Genomic DNA, 18,536 nt, shown 5'->3' on the forward strand with positions numbered 1-18,536 from the left:
TCCACCTGGCTTGACTCTCTTCTCGGTGCCTGAGCTTTGACTGTGAAGCAGGGGCTTCTGCTTCTCAGGGGCCTCTACCTCCCCACCCCCCTGCCCCCCTCAGCCTGGCCACTCACCATCACCACTTCCCAGCCCCACTCTCTGTAGATGGGGTCGTGGGTCTGCCGCCACAAGTACATGTAGCTCTCCACCACCTCGGGCCTCAGGATGTAGTAGCTCTCGCTCAGCTGCGTGGCCACCGCCTCCCTGCCAGAGTTAAACCAGAAGGCCTCGGGCCCCAGTTTGGTATCTGTAGAATGAACAAACACAGGGCCTGGGTCAGACCACCCACCTACTTTTCAGGGTCCAGGTGCCCCGGACAGATCTGGGGGCGATGGCCGGCGATGTTGCTGCAGGGTGGGTCCTGCCTGGATTGCCCGGTGGGGCTCAGCCTGCCAGATATCCAGCTTCCCTCCTGGCTCGGGCTGGCCAAAGTGACTCTTGAGGCCTCAGAAATTTTGCAGTTTTAGAATCTGGGAATCCAAATGAACTTCCCTAACTGTGTACTTTGAGACATGAGCTCTGCAAGGTCCAAGACAGGGCCCCAGGGTAAAACGCAGTGGGTTTAAACACAGTGGATCAGACAAAGCACACGCCTGCAGGACTTACCAGACCCTTTCCCGCGCTGCTATGCAGTGGGGTTTCTCCTCCGGCCTGAGCAAAGGCCTTCAGCTCCTCCCAGAAGCAGCCCTCCGGAGCTGCCCGCCTGGGAGACGGCGGACTGGAGATGAGGGGAGACCTGCCCAAGGCACGTACTCAGGTGGTGGGAGCTGGCTCGTGGAGAAGGCTGGGGAGGCCTGGGTTTTGCTGCCGCTGTTTTGTTTGTTTTTGGACAACTGGCTGCCACTCCTGCTTTTCGGATGACCACGGTTACGTAACCACCGCCGCAGCCACCATTTGTGATTTCAAAGGCTGCACTGGGAATTTTGTGTCCGTCATTTCAGTCCTTAAGGAAATGTGTCTTTTTGGTTTTTCTTTTGGTGAGGGGATGTTATTACTCCTCTCCCACATGTGTGGAAACTGCGATCACAGAGGCTAAGTGATTCGCCCAGGGGAACACCCAGGGGTCGGCGCTGAGCTGGGACATGGCCCGAGGTCTGCCGGCCACCCTTTCCCTAGGTGGTGCCCTCTCTCTTTCCCTTCTGCGGGCTCCGCCTGCACATCCCATCCAGGTGGACTGAGGCCCTGTTCTGGTCCTAGTGTGAGCCCTTCCTCCTCCTGTTAGGGTTCAGTCCCTGAGAGGCCCTGGGTTGCTTTTCCTCAAGACATGGGCTTTGCAGGGCGTCCTACTCTGCTGTGGAGGGTTTCCTGGAAGAGGAATTAGCCAGACCAGGGCCCCTCCCAGACTTTCAAATGGGGCCGCCCGTCCTGCCATCAGGAAACAGCCGGAAAAAAACGGCCGTCCCGCCAAGCTGCTAACAGGGTGAGGGCAAGCGTGACTGCTGCGGCTGCCCGTGGCCAAGCCGGGCTGGCTGGAACCATACGCTCTATTAAGCGGGCTGTCTTTTATGGTCTGGGCTGATTGTTCCAGACAAATAGCAAGCTTTTTATTATTCCTGAGATTTCCTATTTGTTTATGGCGCCAGCAGAGAGAGCTCTTTGAAGGGAATTGAAGACCGGTTTGAGGGACTCATTGTGAATTGCTGGCTTTCTGAACAGCTCCAGAGGATGGGATTCAACTGCAGTGGTCAGCTCAGTGGACCAGTAACAAACGCCCCATGCTGCTGGCCGAAGGCACCTGCAACGTGCTTTCTGTGGGACCCGGTTCCCGACCTGGAGGCCCGTGTCATTGTTCTCGGTGAACTGATGCAAAGACGGAGGCTGACTCGCTGGCGAGCCGCAGAGCAGCACTTGAACCAGGAGTTTTACTGCGAATCTTGGGCCCTCTCCTCCAACCAAGACTGGGATTAAACTTGAGTGGTGGGCACCCCCTGGGGTTGGGGGGCAGGTTCTGAGGCCGCTGTTCAGGGGCAGCACACCAGGCGGAGCTGAGCGTCAGAAGACCTGGGTCCTGGCCACTCAGAGCGGTGAGACCGCGGCTCTGGGCTGACTCGGTTTCCCCATGTATAATAATAAGGGACAGTTCCCTAACAGGAACCCAACTCCTGTGACTTCTGACCCTTAAATCTGACAATTCTGCGTGAGTGCTGAGTGGATGGTCAAGAAGCTCTCAAGCTTCCTGGCTGTCTTGGACCAAAGAGGAAAAATGGAGGAGTTCTGAGGAGGAAGAGCAGAGGTGTGTGGGGGTAGGGGTCAGGGAGAAAACATTCACTAGTTCCAGGAAGCCCATGTTTCTGCTGCAGGGGCCGGAGGACCCTCTCCTCCCTCTGTGCCCCACACGGGGGCCTCGGCCGCGTCATCCGGGTGGTAGGGGTTGGTGGCCATGTGTCTGGAGTGCTGGACAGGGGGCCCCACACGAAGGGCCTGGCAGTCAGCCTCGCTTCCCCTTCAGTTCGGGGCTCAGTCTCACCACACAGGGAGCTCGGCCTTCGTTTGGATTCTGCGTGGCTGCAGAAAGTGGGGCTGCCCTGAAAGCACGCGTTCCCTTCACTCATTGCCACTCTGCTGCACTTCCCGGTTCTCCCTGGGGTCTGGCCTCAGTCTTTCCTGCTGTCCCCGCCACCCCCCCCCCGCCCAACAGGGTTACCTGAGCGGTCATACGACTCATGGCACGTCTTAGTGATCTGGGCTGCGAGCTCTCGGTAGCGGGCCCTCTTTTCCTCCTCGGCGTCCTCAGCACCGAGGGCAATCATGCCCCCGGAGAAGCAGGCCAGGTGCCCCATCTTGTGGTCCAGAATCCCCCCACGCCACTCAGCAAAGTAGGTCAGTCCCCCGGGGGAAACATTCAGCAGGTGGGTCTCTATTGCCTGGGAGCAAGGTGGGGGTTGGGCAGGGAGAGGGGTGTGGGAGGTACAGAGAAGGGAGAGGGGAGGACAGAAAATGAATATTTTGGACACAGCAGCAAAAGCAGCTCTGCTGAGCCCTCCGTCCCGGGCAGAGGAGGTCCACTGACCTTGGCCCTGCCTGCACTGGTGAGAGGTTATGTCTATCACCCAGCTGAGCCCCGGGGTGAATCTCTTACACACTTTAAATCTTCTTTGTATGAAAAATTTCAAAAAATCTTTAAAAATCATCATCCTCCATTATATCCTTGGTTATAACCAAGGAATCATAACCTGAAGCCCCACTGGCCCACGGATGCCCCTAAAATCGTACGCGCGGCTTTTGTGTATGTGCGTTTTCATGGGACGAGATTCCCAAAGGGACTGCTGGGAAACGAAGAGCTGCTCTCTGCAGGCCCTTGTCACACGCCTTCTCACTTAACACCGCAGAAAGCCAGGTCATGGGCTGCAGTGCTCTCTACAAAGTGGTCGAGTGGCTGGACCCCGGTCACCCAGCCACACCAGGATTCGGACAAGGACCCCCAGGCGCCCAAGTGCCACTTCCTACACTACCCGCTGGCTGCTCATTTCGGTGATGATGCGCTTTGAGAGCCCTCCCCAGCTCCGTGGGAGGTGCCGCTGTTAGTGAAGACTGCCAGGAAGCTGGAGGGACAGGTGTCAGGCAGTCATGCCTCCTACTCCCTGCTGGTTGTCCAGTTGCCCTGGAAACGGAGGTGGTGGTGGCAGCTGCCCACACAGCTGCAGGGGGGCTCGATGGGGCCCCTGTGGGTCCGGGTCCAGGGCAGGATCTGTGGGCTGGGCTTCGGCCTGCATTCTTGCCCCTCCACTCTGTTCTCCAGGGGCCCGTGCACTCCGTAAATAATGAACCTGACTGTGTCTTGTGCCTGCTTAACACCTTTCCGCGGTTTCCCAGTGCCTCCAGATGGAGGTCCAGCGGGGCCTCCGAGACCCCCCATCTGGGGCCTGAGGTTTAACCTGACGCCATGGACGTGGCTCAGGCACAGACTCCTCGGGCTCAAACCCTGTCTCCACCAGCTTCAAGCTGTGTGACTTGGGGCAGGTTCTGTGGTCTCTCTGTGCCTCAGTCTCCTCAAGTATATAATGGGGATAAGAGCACGAACCACTTCACAGCATCGGGAAGGAAAAATGAGATGTGTCTGTGGAGATCAGCCTCTTTCTTAGCACAGAGAGAGTTCTCAACAGATGTTGGCGACTCCAGTCCCTCCCCAGTTTGCCCTCTGTGCCTCCCTCCTCTGTCCCTGTCCCCGCCACACTGGGCTCTTCATGCATGTACCCCTCCCCGCACTGAACTTTCTGGGAGTGCCTCCTCCGTGCTGGCCCTGAGCTGGGGGCAGGGCACTCAGTCCCTGAAGATGGGCCTGGACCCTGCCTTAGAGAGCACGGAGGCTTCTCAATGACATCAAATACACACGAGTGTCATAACTGCGATCAGTATTTTGAATGACACAAATTGAGGGGACAGGACAAAACTTGGGGAGGGGATCCTACTTTGCAGTCAGGTCAGAGAAGGCCTCTGCCATGGTGACGGTGACATTCATAAACTCATGAAGGTGCCTGCCTCAGGGCTTTGCCCACACCCTGCGCCCACTCTGGCAACTCCTGCTCAGACTCCGGCCTCCTCCAGGATGCCGCCTTGGAGAGGACAGCCTGATCTACACCACTGCTGCCTGTGGTTCTACTCCGCTGCGTCCCTCTATGCAGTGCTCTCCCCAGGCTGTGTGTGCGCCTTTGTGTGTGCTTCTGCGGGACACGGCTCTCTCCCAGCACTCTGCGTGCTGCGCATGGCAGGAGCTTCCACCAGGAATCTCCAGCCAGGGCCCCACCCATGCAAGGTGCTCAAACAAACGTGCTCCTTGAGTGTTTTCTTTTCCTCCTGTAAGGCCTGCACTGCGGGCTGGCTGCAGGGCCCTCCCTGAGCAGCAGAGGGGGAAGTGCTGCTGCTGGTCACGCCAGGGCACCTGCTCACATAGGAGAGGTGTGGAGCGCTGACCGCTGCTGGGCTGGGTCTGCTCTGGGCTGGGCCCTGCGCCTGGGCAGAGCTGGGTCTGGGCTGCTGCTTTGCATCACTGAGCATGCAGGTGCAGGCCGAGTCTGGGGTGCAGAAACCAGGTGCAGTTACCCGTTGTCAACACTTGGGAGAGAACACAGACAGGGGCGTGTGTGTGTGGGGGAATCCCCGGAAGTCTCCCGTTGTAGCTGAAAATCTTTGTCTTTGAGACTCTCCCATTGGTTATTTCTATTAGGCTTGGGGTTAACTTCAAGCTAAATAATTCTGGTAAAGAGGAAATGATGGAATAGTCTCTCTTTGAAGAGACAACTGAGATAACAGATGCAAAGATGAAAAAATAATAAAATTACCCCTAAAAACCAAGGCTTCTAAGCTCTGAGCAAAACACAAGACAGCAAAGGATGGCTGTGGGCTGGCAAAAGGCTTAAATCATGACAAGAGACATAGCGAAGAGCTGAGAGGCAGAGGCCCGTGTTTGAACCCAGCCCTGCATTTGAGACTTAGGTGACTTTGGGCAACTGATTTCATTGCTCTGAAGACTCCCTTTCTTCGTCTGTAAAATGAGACCAATTTCCAGGCTGGTCGTGAGGCTGTTCAGAGACTCGACTTCCTCTGCCCCGTGGACGGGCCCTACCCCATCCACACCATCCCGAGGGGGACTCGGGGCAAGCCAGGCCCCTCTGTGACCTGGCAGCTGGTGAGGAGAGGCAGGTGCCGTCAACCGCCCTTGCGCCCTGGCTCTGCCACTTGTGTGTGATCTTGGGCCTTTCTGAGCCTCAGTTCATCATCTGTAAGAGGGGGGCTAAATAAGACAAGGCACTAAGGGTACCTGCCTGGAGGAGGCCAGAGGGACAGAAGCTTCCTGTCCTTCTGTCCTTTCTCCCCAGACCCCCAGGGGTTGTCCAGTCGGCCTGTCTGAAGCCCCCATGTCCACCCACAGACGTTGGTGTAACCTGCAACTGGAGCTTTCTAGGCTGTTGCTCGGGCCCCACCCGGGGTTCTGAGGTAACCTCGTTGGGGTGCAGGCTGGCCATTGGGATTTTTAACATGTGACTTTGAACATGCCAGCAAGATTGAAAGCCGCCAGAACATTCTTCAAAACTCCGAACTTGCCACAGGTCAGAGCCACTGCAGGCCCTTCACTGGGGAGATCAAACAGGAGCAAGGCCAGTTGTCTCCTGTTCAGTCGAGTGTTTCCATGAAGCTCCCAGTTTGTTTAAATAATTCATAGTCATTTCTTCCCCTTGGAAGCCTCAGCTACAGTGTGCCCTCAGGGGCAGGGAACTAGGCCACTCATTAACTTGATGTTTACTTTGCAAGGGCCGTCAGTCAGAAAGGGCAAGGGCCTCTCCAGGCAGCACACCTGGCCACCGGCTGAACACTAATCCAACAAGGGACCCTGGCTGCTGGCTAAGCTTGGCCATAGAAGCTTGGGGTGGATGGGCTGAGCCAAACTGAGCTGGGACTGGAGTCCCAGGAGTTGCTTCATGACTGAGATCTTGGTGCCAGGGAGCCGGGCAGGAAAAACTCATTACTGAACGTGGAGTTTAGAGTCCACAGCCCTAGAGGCCTGTTGTAATGAGCTTCCTGTAAGCGCTACCATTGCTGGCTGGGTTCTTGTGATCAGAGGGTAGTGAGAGACCATTTATCCATCCAACCAACTGCCCACACGGCCCGCCCACCCACACCCACCTACCCATCCAACCACCTACCCATTCAGCCTTCTCTTCATCTGCCCAGAGCCAGGAGATCTTGCTCTCACTTCACTTTGTCAGTTCTGTGCTGTGTGGCTTTGAACAAGTGTTTCCCCCTCTCTGGGCCTTGTTTCCCATCCACATAAAGAGAAGGAACAGAGCTGAATGCTCCCCTGGTAGAGACCCCTCCCAGCTTGAGTGTACTATGGTCACCTCTGGCTTGTCAGGAAGATGGCTGAGGGTCTTGCTTTGGCAACCTCCCATGGGGGCTCCCAGCCCACCGCCTGGCTGCATTCTGGGCTCCGACACATCCACTGAAGCATAGATAGCATGGTTTCTGAATCAAACTGCCTGCCGCTTCCTGTGAGACCTCAGACAAATGACTTTGCCTCCTTACGCTTGGGTTTTACACCTGTGAAACAAAGACTAACATGGCCCTAATTTTATTAGGTGTTCAAGAAGAGTTATGAGACTGGGTGTGCTAAGTGACTGATGAAGGGGAGCTGTCTCCTCCTTCTTCTGGCCCACTCCCTGCAGGGAAGGGGCGGCAAGGCTGCGGCACTCGGGGGCCCGTGTGAGCACAGGCGGCAGGTGGCCAAGCCACTGCCCGTGCAGAAGCAGGGCCTGTCTTACCTTCAAGGCTTCGTAGTACATATCTCTGGCTTCCATATCTGTCTTGGCCGACATCAACCAGGATTTGATCAAATACTCATAAAAACTGTCCCCGAGTCCTCCGACTGAGACATGGTCTGTGAGGGGAAAGAACAGAACGTTGTCTCTATCTGCTGAGGCCGCAGGCAGGACTGACTCCAAGGACCCACTTGGCCTTGGTGGCCCAGGTGCGTGTGTTTCATCAACAGCCACCTTCAGTGCGGGGGCCCTGCTCAGAGGTGTTGGGCCTATCCAGGTGCTATAAATCATGTTGCTTTAGCAGGCTGAGGACGGCAGGGCCTGTAGTTATGAACTGTAAATGAGCTGCGTTTCTTTAAAAAGATAACCTGGTGGCAGAGAGTTCAGAGACTTTTATTGCCTGGTGACAAACATGGTAACTGATGCTGGGCAGGGTCACAAAAGGCCACCACAAGGAAGGGAAGGGGCTCAATTTAGTTGGTCAGAGCGCTAAGTCCTTCTGGGAAAACTGAGCTCAAATTTAGCAAATCAGGACACATGGAGTTCAGGGGAGCAGGGTGAGGACAGATCGGGTTTGGGTTTGAGGACTCCCCTCTGCCTGGTGGCATCCGCCTGGGGTCCCCACAGAGCAGGACCTCCAGGCTGTGGCTGACTGAGGACACACCCCCACCCAGGGCTGTCCCAGGAAACAGACGGTCTGACCAGGGAGCACTTAGCCATAGAAGCAAGACATGGAAAACACTCACATGCTCTGAAAATCAACAGCAGGGAAACGTAAAGGCATTTAACATACAACAAAGAGCGGGCGTCAGTTCCCTGTTACGACTCACTCAAGCAAAGAGACTGAGGAAGGGGAACTGGGAGGGGGTTTCAGGTAGAGTGGGAGGAGTGGGAAGAATGTTTTCATCTCCTTTGGAAAAAGAGGGTAGAAAGAGAGGGTAAATGGGTGGGGGGTGGGGGAAGAGGAAAGAAATAGAGAGTGTACCACAGCTACCATCCACTCGGTCCACTGTTGGCTGGGAGCTTTACTGGATCATTTATAACAGTCGCCCCAAGGACTCTGCAAGGTGGGCACGATCAAACCCATTTCCCAGGTGGGAAAATGAGAGTGAGCCTAAATAGCTCACACAGGGCCACCGCGCAGGCAGAGCTCTCAGCGTCTGCAGCTTTACACAGTCCACCGGAGAGCGAAGCTGCAGATGCCTAGAGAAGGGACAAGCACGAAGGGAGAAGGACCAGAAGTCGAGGGTAAAGACAGATGGGGACTGGGAAAGTGGCCTTTTCTATAAAAATGTTCTGGCCAGCAAGCACTCAGGAAAGGAACAAGCACTTGTAAAAATTGGAACAGGCCAGATAAAGCCTGAGCGTGGGGGAGGCGTGGGAGGAGGTCAGTGTGGGTGGACTTCGCCAGGGAAGAGGAAGAGAGAGCCAGCACGGCTCACCCCTCAGCGCCCCCCATCCAGAGGTGGAGGGCATAGAACAAAGGGAGGGGCGGGGGTGTGCCAGCCCCGGCCTGTTGGTGGCATGTCCCTGCTGCAGCAGGAGGCCGGTGCTGAGCAGGCATGGGTGGAGGTGTGCCCGTCTGACAGTCAGCCTCCGCCTAGAGCCCACTGACAGCTAAGCCCAAAGGGGGCCCTGGCTCCCAGGCACGCAGCTGGGGGCACTGTCACCTCCACACTCATCTCCCGGCCCCTCCTCCCCGCACGTTTCCTCCGCCACCGCACACGCTCCTAGCCCCGCCCTTCCCACGTTGTTTCTCTCCTGTGACCGCCCCTCCGCTCTCCGCCCATTGACCTTCCCCACCCTGAATGACTAACCTTCCTCCCTGCTACTCGGGGTTCCTCTCCTCAAAGGCTTTCTCAGAGAGCTGCTCACAACCCCTCCCCAGGGGAACCACGAGGAGTGAGTGAGGTGAGGTGCACGCCACACCTGACCGAGCGCTTCACGAGGGTGGCTCGGGGTGACCACCCTCCCTCCGCTGGGTGCGTGCTGACGCTGCGTATGAATCTGTTTGTGGGTCTGCCTCCCCGACTTGGCTGTGGGCTCTCAGTGGATACAGACAGTGTAGGATTCACATTTTATGTCTAGTACCTTTATGGCACGTGGCAGACGCCCTGAACGAGTGAAAGGAAGGTAGGTTTGAGTCATGCTGGAAAGGGCCTTGAATGCAAAGCCAAACAGTTTGGACTTCATCCTATGATTTTGGAGAGGGTGTGTGATGTGGTCGAGGGTTTCACCTGGCAGGTGTGTGCAGGAGAGGGAAGCCAGGTCACTAAGGGTTCCACAGGTGACTGAGACATGACACCCTCTTGGAGGTGTGTGTATAGTCTCTCAGGGGACCTGGTCTGAGTGGACAATTCTCATTTGGAGGTCTAGCTACCGTGTTTGTCTGTAGTGTCCACCCCAGCATGGTGTGACTCACTGGGAGAGGGGCAGGACGGGGAACCAGAAGATGGACCTGCCGTCCACTCGGGGCAAGCGTTTCCCCTGTGGGCCCTCCGTCTTCCGATGCAAAACGATTTTGAAAGGGGAGCCCGAGTTGTTGTCCATGAACCTTGGAGCGGAGATGGGTTCTTCTGCCTCCTGTACGTTGGGAATCAGCTGGGAGGAAAGTAGCAGGCACTGGGGGAAGCTGCCAGGCTGGGGCAGATGGGCAGCTCACGTTCCCTTTTGGAGGAACCTAGACCTGCCGCTTCCTTCCCACTGGGGAGAGAGTGGGACTCGGGCAGTGGACAAGGAGGACAAGGCACTCCAGGGGCCAAGCTGAAGGGCGGGCAGCCCTCTGAGCGTTCATCCATGCTTGGTGCCAGCAGGAGCCTGGTGACCTTCCCCTGGCTGTGAGGTCCTAGTGGCAGGAGGTCTTGGTCTCCCCTGTCGCCCTGAAGCTCAGCTTCAAGCAGGAGTGGGCAGCGGACAAGAGCAGCCCCACTCCCTCCCTTGCCTCTCTAAGTTGCGATTTCCGTGGTTGCAAATGGGCTGAACAGAGGATTCAAGGGAAGAATGTGAATACACTTAGCTTATGCAAGTTGGGAGTGTTATCTTCTGGAAAAATACATAATCACACACATAAAAAGCCCAATGAAAACCACAGTAAACCTGAGATACCCCCAGGCGCCACAGCTAGGGAAGGACAGCAGGTGCCCAGAGGAGCAAGGTTTTGTAACCCTCCTCTGCTCTTTGGCAGGCTACGGGTTCATATTTTATTAATATGAAACAGTATTTCACACGTGACTGATTTTGCCCAGCCCTGTGACCCCTGGTGCAGACTGAAAAGAAAATTGTGCTTCTCAGTGGGGGCTCCCCTGTAATTTGCCAAGGTTGGGAAGCCACACCCCTCTCCTTCTTATGGGTTTTGCTGCATTGTCTTGAAGTGGCCGAGGCCAGCGGCAGGGTGGTTTATCTCTCTGCCCAGTCAGGCCTTGCAATTAAAAGCGGTAACAGTTATTGAACTGTCTCTTCCTGTGGCCATAATCTGTAATCCAAACCTTCATTTTCTCCCCACACTTTTGGGGTTGGCAGCATGTTTGGTTAAAAATGCTTAGCATTTCTATAAGTGGTTTTTGCAGGAGGCTGCTTGGGAGTGAGGTCGTTGCCAGGGAAAAGTCCCGGTTCGAATTTTCTGGTTCCCCCCGGACCTGCAGGCATGGAGGCTCAGCCTGGAAAGACAAGGGTCTGCCATCTCCACCGCACCCCTGCCAGGCCCTGCAGGCTCACTTTTACTCTCGGGTGCCCTTTCCCTCTGGGATAGCCCATCTCTGGCAGATGAACGGGAGTCTGCTTCCTGCAACTTCTGGCAGTTACTCCATACTATCCACAGTATGCAAAGAACACACCTGGAGTTCTCCCCTTTGCAGAGAGGAAACCAAGGCTCAAAGAGATAAAATGACACCCCCACCCCCAGCCATGAGTAATTAGACACATGTCTACTTTGCCCCTGAGCCCTTGCGGAGGCCTTAACAGCTGGGGCTAGAGGGGGTGGGGCAGGGTGAGGGCAGAGGCACTGCCCTTGTGTGGGCAGAGGCACTGATGCCGGGGCTCTGGGTGCCCCTAGAGCAGGACCCACGGAACTTGCTGCCACCAGTTTGTGTGATGACCACAGGACCAGGGCCTTGGTCAGGGCTTCCCATGGGGGTGCAGTGCCAGGGGCCTGGGAGGCTTTTCGATACTCTCCCACCTGAGTATCCCCCAGACCCCTTTCTGTTTCAGTGGGTGAAGGTGGGGGCTGAGAATGAGCTCCACAGGTGACTAGGTGACCAACAACCGTCTGGGTGAGAAGTGAGCTTCTGAGCAGAGAACAGCAGGAAATCCTGGGACCGATTCTTGCAGGTGTAAGGTACAGCAGGGAATTCACAGTTTTTATATTGCTGTATTACATAGGTTCTGCTTAATTTTTTTAAATCTAAAATTGGAGGTGGGGAACCAGATCGAAGAAGCTAGGAGACGATGCTTGGCCTCTCTCTCGGAGTCATTTCCGGAGTAGACAGTTGTACCTGGGACACTCCTGGGGGCGGGCAATGACGAAGCAGGCCTTGGTGGGCACCGCAGAGACAGAAAGCTGTAGCCCTGATGGAGGCTGGAGACAGCTATCCCGAGGGGGGTGTATAGGGCAGGGCCTTACTAGACCATCACATCTGTCACCATGGCAACGACCACCATAATGGGAACTGCCCAAGCTCCCCAGCAGGGCAGGGGGATCCAGGAACACAGAGCGAGGGACACACTGGTATGTGCCTAGCATGGGGCCGCATGGGGAAGCTGGGCAGGAGCCAGCTGAAGGAGGGACAGTGTGTTTCTGTACTCACGCTGCATCCAGTTCCCACTCACTGGACTGATAAAGTTGGGGTAGAGGCCGAATGGCTTATCAATCTTCCTGAGGACCTTCCGGATGTGCCTGACCTGCCGAGAGAGGGGCACAGGTGCACCTTCACTTTTCCGAAGAAGCCAGCTGACTCCCGGCCTGCTGAGGACTGAGGCAGCTGGTGCAGGTCCAGAGGAGGCTGTTCCGCGAGGCAGGGAGAGCTGCGTAACCAACAGCAGGCTCCAGGAGCCTCCAGCTCTTGGAGCAGCTGGGATGGCCTTGACCTGGTGCCCACGTACAGGTGCCGCAGGACAAGGCCACAGCGGGGCCTGACCCACAATCTCTGCACTGACTGCCCTGCCTGGGGTCTGCCAGGCCCCCCACCCCCACTCTCACCTCACTCCTTCCTCACTGTGTGCTGCTTTTTGGCGGGAGGGTCTTTTTAGGAAGGGGGTTTGTATAAGGATAGTAGCTGTTTTGTAAGCACGAGGTAGAACTGCCTTTTTGATAGGTCAGGAATGGTCAAACATCGGCAATTTCATGTGGTTCGACCTGGTAATACACTATTTTTTCTGACACTGTAGGACCCATTCCAGAGGAGAGGCCTGGGCCCCTCAACAGCCCTGTGCCCTCAGAGGCACTTCAGGGTTTTAATAACAACAGCAGCTGTTACCACTCCTCAGTTCCTCTGAGCCAGGCCTGTTACACTCACGTGCATTATTTCCCACCATCAGAACGACCTACATGGTGGTATCATCTCAGGTTAACAGACAAGGCACCCAAATCTTAGAGAGGTGCAGCGACTCGCCCGTGGTTACCCAGTACATAAGTGGCAGGGCCAGGGTGAGTCAGGTTTTGTCTGACCACACAGAGTACCCCTGGGACCAACATGGACCAGGGTGGGGACCAGATAGCAACGGGTAGCAGGGGCTGCCCTGTCTGAGCAAGAGGAAGCTAGATTTGTAACCTTTGGGAATACCAGGGGCGAGGGGGCTATGGGCTGTAAAAGTGGGAAGGCTTTATCGCTCCAGGTCTGCATTCTGCCAACGTATGACATCCTCCCAGTGCGGACATCTCTCCTGCCGGGAGAGAAAGGCCCTCGGGAACGTACTGCATCACGCTCACAGATTTATCTACAAGCTAAGGAGCAAGGAGAGCAGCCTTTCAGCCACCAGACCTTTCTTTCCAGGGGACAGCATTTGCTTTGCCACATCAGATTTCATATCCATTCAAGATAACGCAGTCCATTATGGGGACAGGAATGTGCTTGTACCTGACTTATTCTTGACTGTCCTGGTGGTGAGCAGTGAAACCAGCTAAATTAGCTACCCACAGGGTGCGGGCGATTCTAGAATTTGGGCCAATTTGTTGACTGCCAATAATTGCCTCTGTGGGAGGCATGACTGGGGGATGAAAATAGCTGGAGAATGTAAATGTCGAGAGAGGCAGAGAAACAGAGAGGCAGTGGACTCGCAAGAAAAAGCATGAAGCTACTGTACTAACCTGCTCTTGGAAGGGCATGGGCTTCAGAGACAAAAGGTCCTGGATTCAAACCCTGGCTTTATCACTTAGCAGACGGATGGCCCAGGACAAGTGACTTAACCTCTGAGTCTCAGTTTCCTCCTCTGTAAGATGGGGGTGACAGGAAGCCCCATCTCTTGGGGCTGCTGAGGGGGTTGGTCAGTGACACTCTAAGGTGCCCAGCAGGTAGTCAGGCAGCAGCGGCTATTATCTCCAGACCAGCCAGGGACTGGGCCAGCTCCTCATCCCTCTCTCCTGGGCCAGCCACAATCTTCTGGGAGGACTTGGCTCAAGAGCACTGAAATCAGGGATGCTGGAGGAGGGGGCGTGGAAGTGGGATTAAATTTACTGCACGAGCTTTCAAGGTGAAGTGTCACGGGAAGCAGAATCCCCCCCCCACACACACACAAGGTCTGACATCGTGATGGGTTGTCTAAGGCTGGGAGTGAGCCCCCAGGCAGAAGAAATGATCAGACTTGAAACACTCCTCTTCAGTGTTTCCTCAAGAACACATGGGTGGAATCCCATACTGAGTAAGCAGTCATCTTCAACCTCGAGTCAAAAAGCACGTGAGTGCTGATAAAATGCAGATTCTTAGGCCCGGGCAAGNCCTCATCCCTCTCTCCTGGGCCAGCCACAATCTTCTGGGAGGACTTGGCTCAAGAGCACTGAAATCAGGGATGCTGGAGGAGGGGGCGTGGAAGTGGGATTAAATTTACTGCACGAGCTTTCAAGGTGAAGTGTCACGGGAAGCAGAATCCCCCCCCCACACACACACAAGGTCTGACATCGTGATGGGTTGTCTAAGGCTGGGAGTGAGCCCCCAGGCAGAGGAAATGATCAGACTTGAAACACTCCTCTTGAGTGTTTCCTCAAGAACACATGGGTGGAATCCCATACTGAGTAAGCAGTCATCTTCAACCTCGAGTCAAAAAGCACGTGAGTGCTGATAAAATGCAGATTCCTAGGCCCGGGCAAGGCCCAGAGATCTGTTTCCTCCCAGGCATGTTGGGTGATGCTCTGAGGCTGGCTGGCTGACAGGCCCTGGGTAGAGCGTGGACCTAGGAGCTCCCAGCCCCCAGGCATCTTCAGAGGCTAAGTATTAGGGGACAAGAAGGCTTTGGGAGTGGGGCCCTCCAAAGGACTCTTCTTGGAGGGCAGGGCTTCATCTCCCAGGGGCAGGACTAAGGAAGGGACAACTGTTGGTGGAGCCCAAGCACCATCTGAGGGTGGTGTGTGTGCACTTCCCTCCTTTGGGGTCAGGGTTAGACCCACGGAGACACTTCCAGACAGTGGGACCACCAGGGTGGTGACACGGAGAATTGGCTCCTTCCGGTGGGCCTCACAGAGGAATAGGCAGCTGTCCGAATGGACGACAGCCTGGATTCTATCTCTCAGCATCCCTTGGGGCCTTAGCCAGCCTGCCAACAGTGAGAAGGGACAGATGCGCGCCTCTGCTGTGGAGTCAAATCGCTTTGCCAGCCTGCCGACAGCATGAGCTAGACAGCACCAGGAAGGAAAAGCCAGGCAGATCTCCCCTGAAAAAGTTAGATGTCTCGGGAAAGGGGACTTTTGCACCGGGTGGCCCGTTCCTGCCAATGCGAACTGGTGCTTAGATTTCAGTGGCTGAACCTTTTGCAGATTCACACGTGTGTGGTTCCCGTGAGCTAATTACCGGTGAGAACCTTCTCCCGGGTGGCTCTCTTTCCTGCCCTCTGTGGGACCCTGACTACTCCCCGTGCTGGCCTCCCTGCCACCTGGGACTGGGTGCACTGGGTCTCCCACAAGTACCTATTAGTGGGGCTTCTGGGTTCCCCACACCTTCCTGCTGATCTGTGGGCCACTTTCCTGTGGCCTATGCAGGGCCACGTCCCATCCTTCTGCTCCCCGTGGGGAGCAGCCAAAGGAGCTGTTTGGGGAGGGAGCAGGGAGAAGACTTGCCTTTTCAGCGAAGACCTGGTTGCCGGAGAGCTCAGTGAGGTGCAAGAACTCCAAGTGCAGGGATCCAAACTCCGCCAGAATGCTGCTGCTCCCGGCCATGGTCCAGCCCCAGCTCCTGTTGGAGCCACTGAAGGAAGAGACAGAAGCAGCCACCGTCACCAGCTGGCTCCTCCGCTTAGTGGGGGAGCATCGGCTCTCTGCCAGGCACTGTCCTAGGAGCCTTCGCCACATAATCTCAGTCAATCCTCGCTGGGGGTCTGTACTAGGAATAGCCCCATTTTGCTGATGAGGACACTGAGGTTAATGAGATGAAGTGACTTGCTGAAGGTCATGTGAACCCAGGCCTTTTTTGTTTGTTTGTTTTTTAAGAGAGAGAGGGGAATGGAGGGAGAAAGAAAGGGCGAAAAACATCGATGTGGGATAGAAATGCTGATTGGTTGTGTCTCGTACACAGCCAACAGGGGACTGAACCTGCAAGCTAGTCACGTGCCCTGACTAGGAATCGAACTGGTGACCTTTCACTTTCCGGGGTGATGCCTGAGCCGCTGAGCAACACCTGCCAAGGCAAACCGAGGCCTTTCTGACTTGCAATATTCTTTGTCCCTGTAAGACTTGTGGGCTTGAGAAGGACGAAAACAGAGCTGTCTTGGTGGCCAAGACATGGCGCAGGTGCCTTGTTAAGTGTACAGGTGACATGGACAATGCTGTCAGGGACCTTAAAGACCCCTCAGACACTGTCTCCTCCCTGTGGCTGCAGACCAGCCGACTGCTCACAGTCTACAGGGCTGCATGTGGGGGGAGGGTCTGGACCGGGGCACGGGGAAAGCAGGGCCCCACCTGGCGCCTTCTCTCTCCCCTCACTGCCCATGCTGCCCACGGACACAGGAGAGCCTCTCTTGGTGTTTTGTGGAACATGCACCTGACAGGCAGGCAGTTCTGACACAACCACGTGCTGGGAGCTGCCGGCCTTGGGGAGGACCAGGTTAGGAATAAGAGAACCAGAGGCTTTTGGAGCAAAGATTTCTGCACCAGCCAACCACGCACTTCTCCAGAACACCTTGGATAAAGTAAATTAGGTATTTTTAGCACGTGGCCACCTCACTGGACAAGGCTATCAAATAACCGCATATTGGGTGCTTTCACAGAGGATGGATGGGATGTGAGAACATGGCCCCTTCTCAAGCTCCAGCTCCCCCTCCCACTCCATGGGAATATAATGAAGGCCACTGGTAAGTGCACCGTGGGACCTTGGGAGCCTGGCCACCATCTTGGTCAGAGAATAGCCCAAAAGAAACTCTTCCCGGATGTGGGCCCGGGAGAGTAAATAGCCAGCGGTCTGATCTCACACAGCTTGTGTGTGCGACACACCCACCCTGCACGCCTGTGTGCTCTATGTTCTGCTCGCTGTTCCGACCCTGTGCCAGGAAAGCCGTGTTGTGGAGGCTTTGCCGCAGGCTGCCCTCCTGTGCGCAGAAGTCCTGTCTTTCGCACTCAGTCCTCTGCGTTATTTCTTTGGAATTCGCCGGTACTCTTAGCACAACAGAGGGAGAGTGCAGAGGCAGGGCCTCGGGCACCCGTCCCTGCCGCACCCCCGCTTTCCCAGAGAGGAAACCACGGCCTAGGAGGGTAGGGCCACCCGCCTCACAGGGCAAGTGCAGCAGCTGGGACCCAATGCTGGTCTAACGACCTAGCCACGTGTGCGCCATGCTTTGCATTACATCAGAATAAGCCGGGGCACTGCCTTTTCAGGTGTTTTCACTTAAAATCTCCCTGGGGTTTGCCAGCAGGAGGCGCAGATTCAAGTGTGTTAGCTGAGAGGTTTCGGGTGAACCATCCCTCCTTCGTACTTCAGTTTCTGCACCAGACAAACTAGGCCAGGATGATACCTCCTGGGGCTTTTGTGGGGATTAAGAGAGGGGAGGAAGGTGCAGGACAGGGGTGGCCTTGGGCAAGCCGTGTCCTTTCCCTGTGCCTTAGTTTCCTCTTATGTATCATGATGATCTATCCTGTAGAACATTTAGGACAACTTGGGGTGGGGCAGGGGTCAACATCCTGCAAGGGATTGTGGAGGACGGGGGGTGGGGACAGAGTGGGGTGGAGTGAGCTCCCCGTCTGTAGAGGCTCCAAGGTGCCGTTAGCATGGAGCGGGCGGGGTGGGGGGAAGCCCCGTGGCTTCCTCGCTGTGGCGGCTCTGGCTCCCCAGGAACCGCCCTATCTGTCCTTCTGCCTCCCAGGAACAGGACCCAGGAAGGCGGGGGTGGGTGGGGGCGGTCACTGCTTTTCCTGGGGTGGGGCTGGGGCTCCAGAGGCTGCCCGTCTCCTATCTAAACCCCATCCTCTGCCTAAATGTCGTTTCTGAGAAAGTCGGGGACTCGTGTCTCCTAGCTTCCAGAAACAGATGTCTCATATTTTGGGATCTTTTGGGGACAGGTGACCTCAGTAAACACAGAGGTGACCACTAGCCCCTTCTTCCCATCTCTACTTCCTTGGGCACTTCCCTGACTTGGGGGGCAGGGGACAAGTGGGGGATGGATGGGTTCCACAGGGAAGGGACACTTGGCTCCTGGATAATAAATAAAACACCTTCCATTTATTGCGCTGCTACAGATGGCAGGCACTGGGGAAAGCTTTTTGCATCATTATTTCATTCAAAACCCACAAGGTAAAGCATCAGTAATTCCCATGCGCAAGGAGGCAAATGAAGCTCAGAGAGGGAAGTGAGTTGTTGAGGTCACTCCATAGGTGGTGGAGGTGGGATTCAAACGGAATCTGTAGGGCACCACCCTAAGGGGGTCTCCCACCCAGATGGCCCCACATCCACCCAGAGGAAAGGGGAAGCTGTCCCCACTCTGTCCCTCTTCCCAAGAGAAACTTCTCTCTTTCTGGCTTGTGATCACAGTGGGCAGAGAGTGACCTGAAAATCGATGATGCCTGCCCTTGCAGAGAAATTCAAGGTACAAATAAAGTCACCAGCCTCTCAG

The 18,536-nt window shown here is 55.8% G+C and overlaps 1 protein-coding gene across 1 annotated transcript in view; it reads right to left on the reverse strand.

The window, feature by feature from the left end:
- MAN1C1 (mannosidase alpha class 1C member 1) overlaps positions 1–18,536 on the reverse strand; it is a 128,307-nt gene that overhangs the window by 2,266 nt on the left and 107,505 nt on the right. The window contains exons 6-10 of the mRNA XM_037032966.1: positions 15,556–15,682; positions 12,098–12,191; positions 7,299–7,414; positions 2,687–2,906; positions 117–289 (exon numbers count right to left, since the gene is read on the reverse strand). Of these exons, the coding sequence (XP_036888861.1) occupies positions 117–289; positions 2,687–2,906; positions 7,299–7,414; positions 12,098–12,191; positions 15,556–15,682 (730 nt within the window). The remainder of the gene's footprint in view (positions 1–116; positions 290–2,686; positions 2,907–7,298; positions 7,415–12,097; positions 12,192–15,555; positions 15,683–18,536) is intronic.

This window comes from Sturnira hondurensis, unplaced genomic scaffold (assembly GCF_014824575.4).
Source record: "Sturnira hondurensis isolate 20B ecotype Veracruz unplaced genomic scaffold, ASM1482457v3 Scaffold0021555, whole genome shotgun sequence".
NCBI lineage: Eukaryota > Metazoa > Chordata > Mammalia > Chiroptera > Phyllostomidae > Sturnira > Sturnira hondurensis.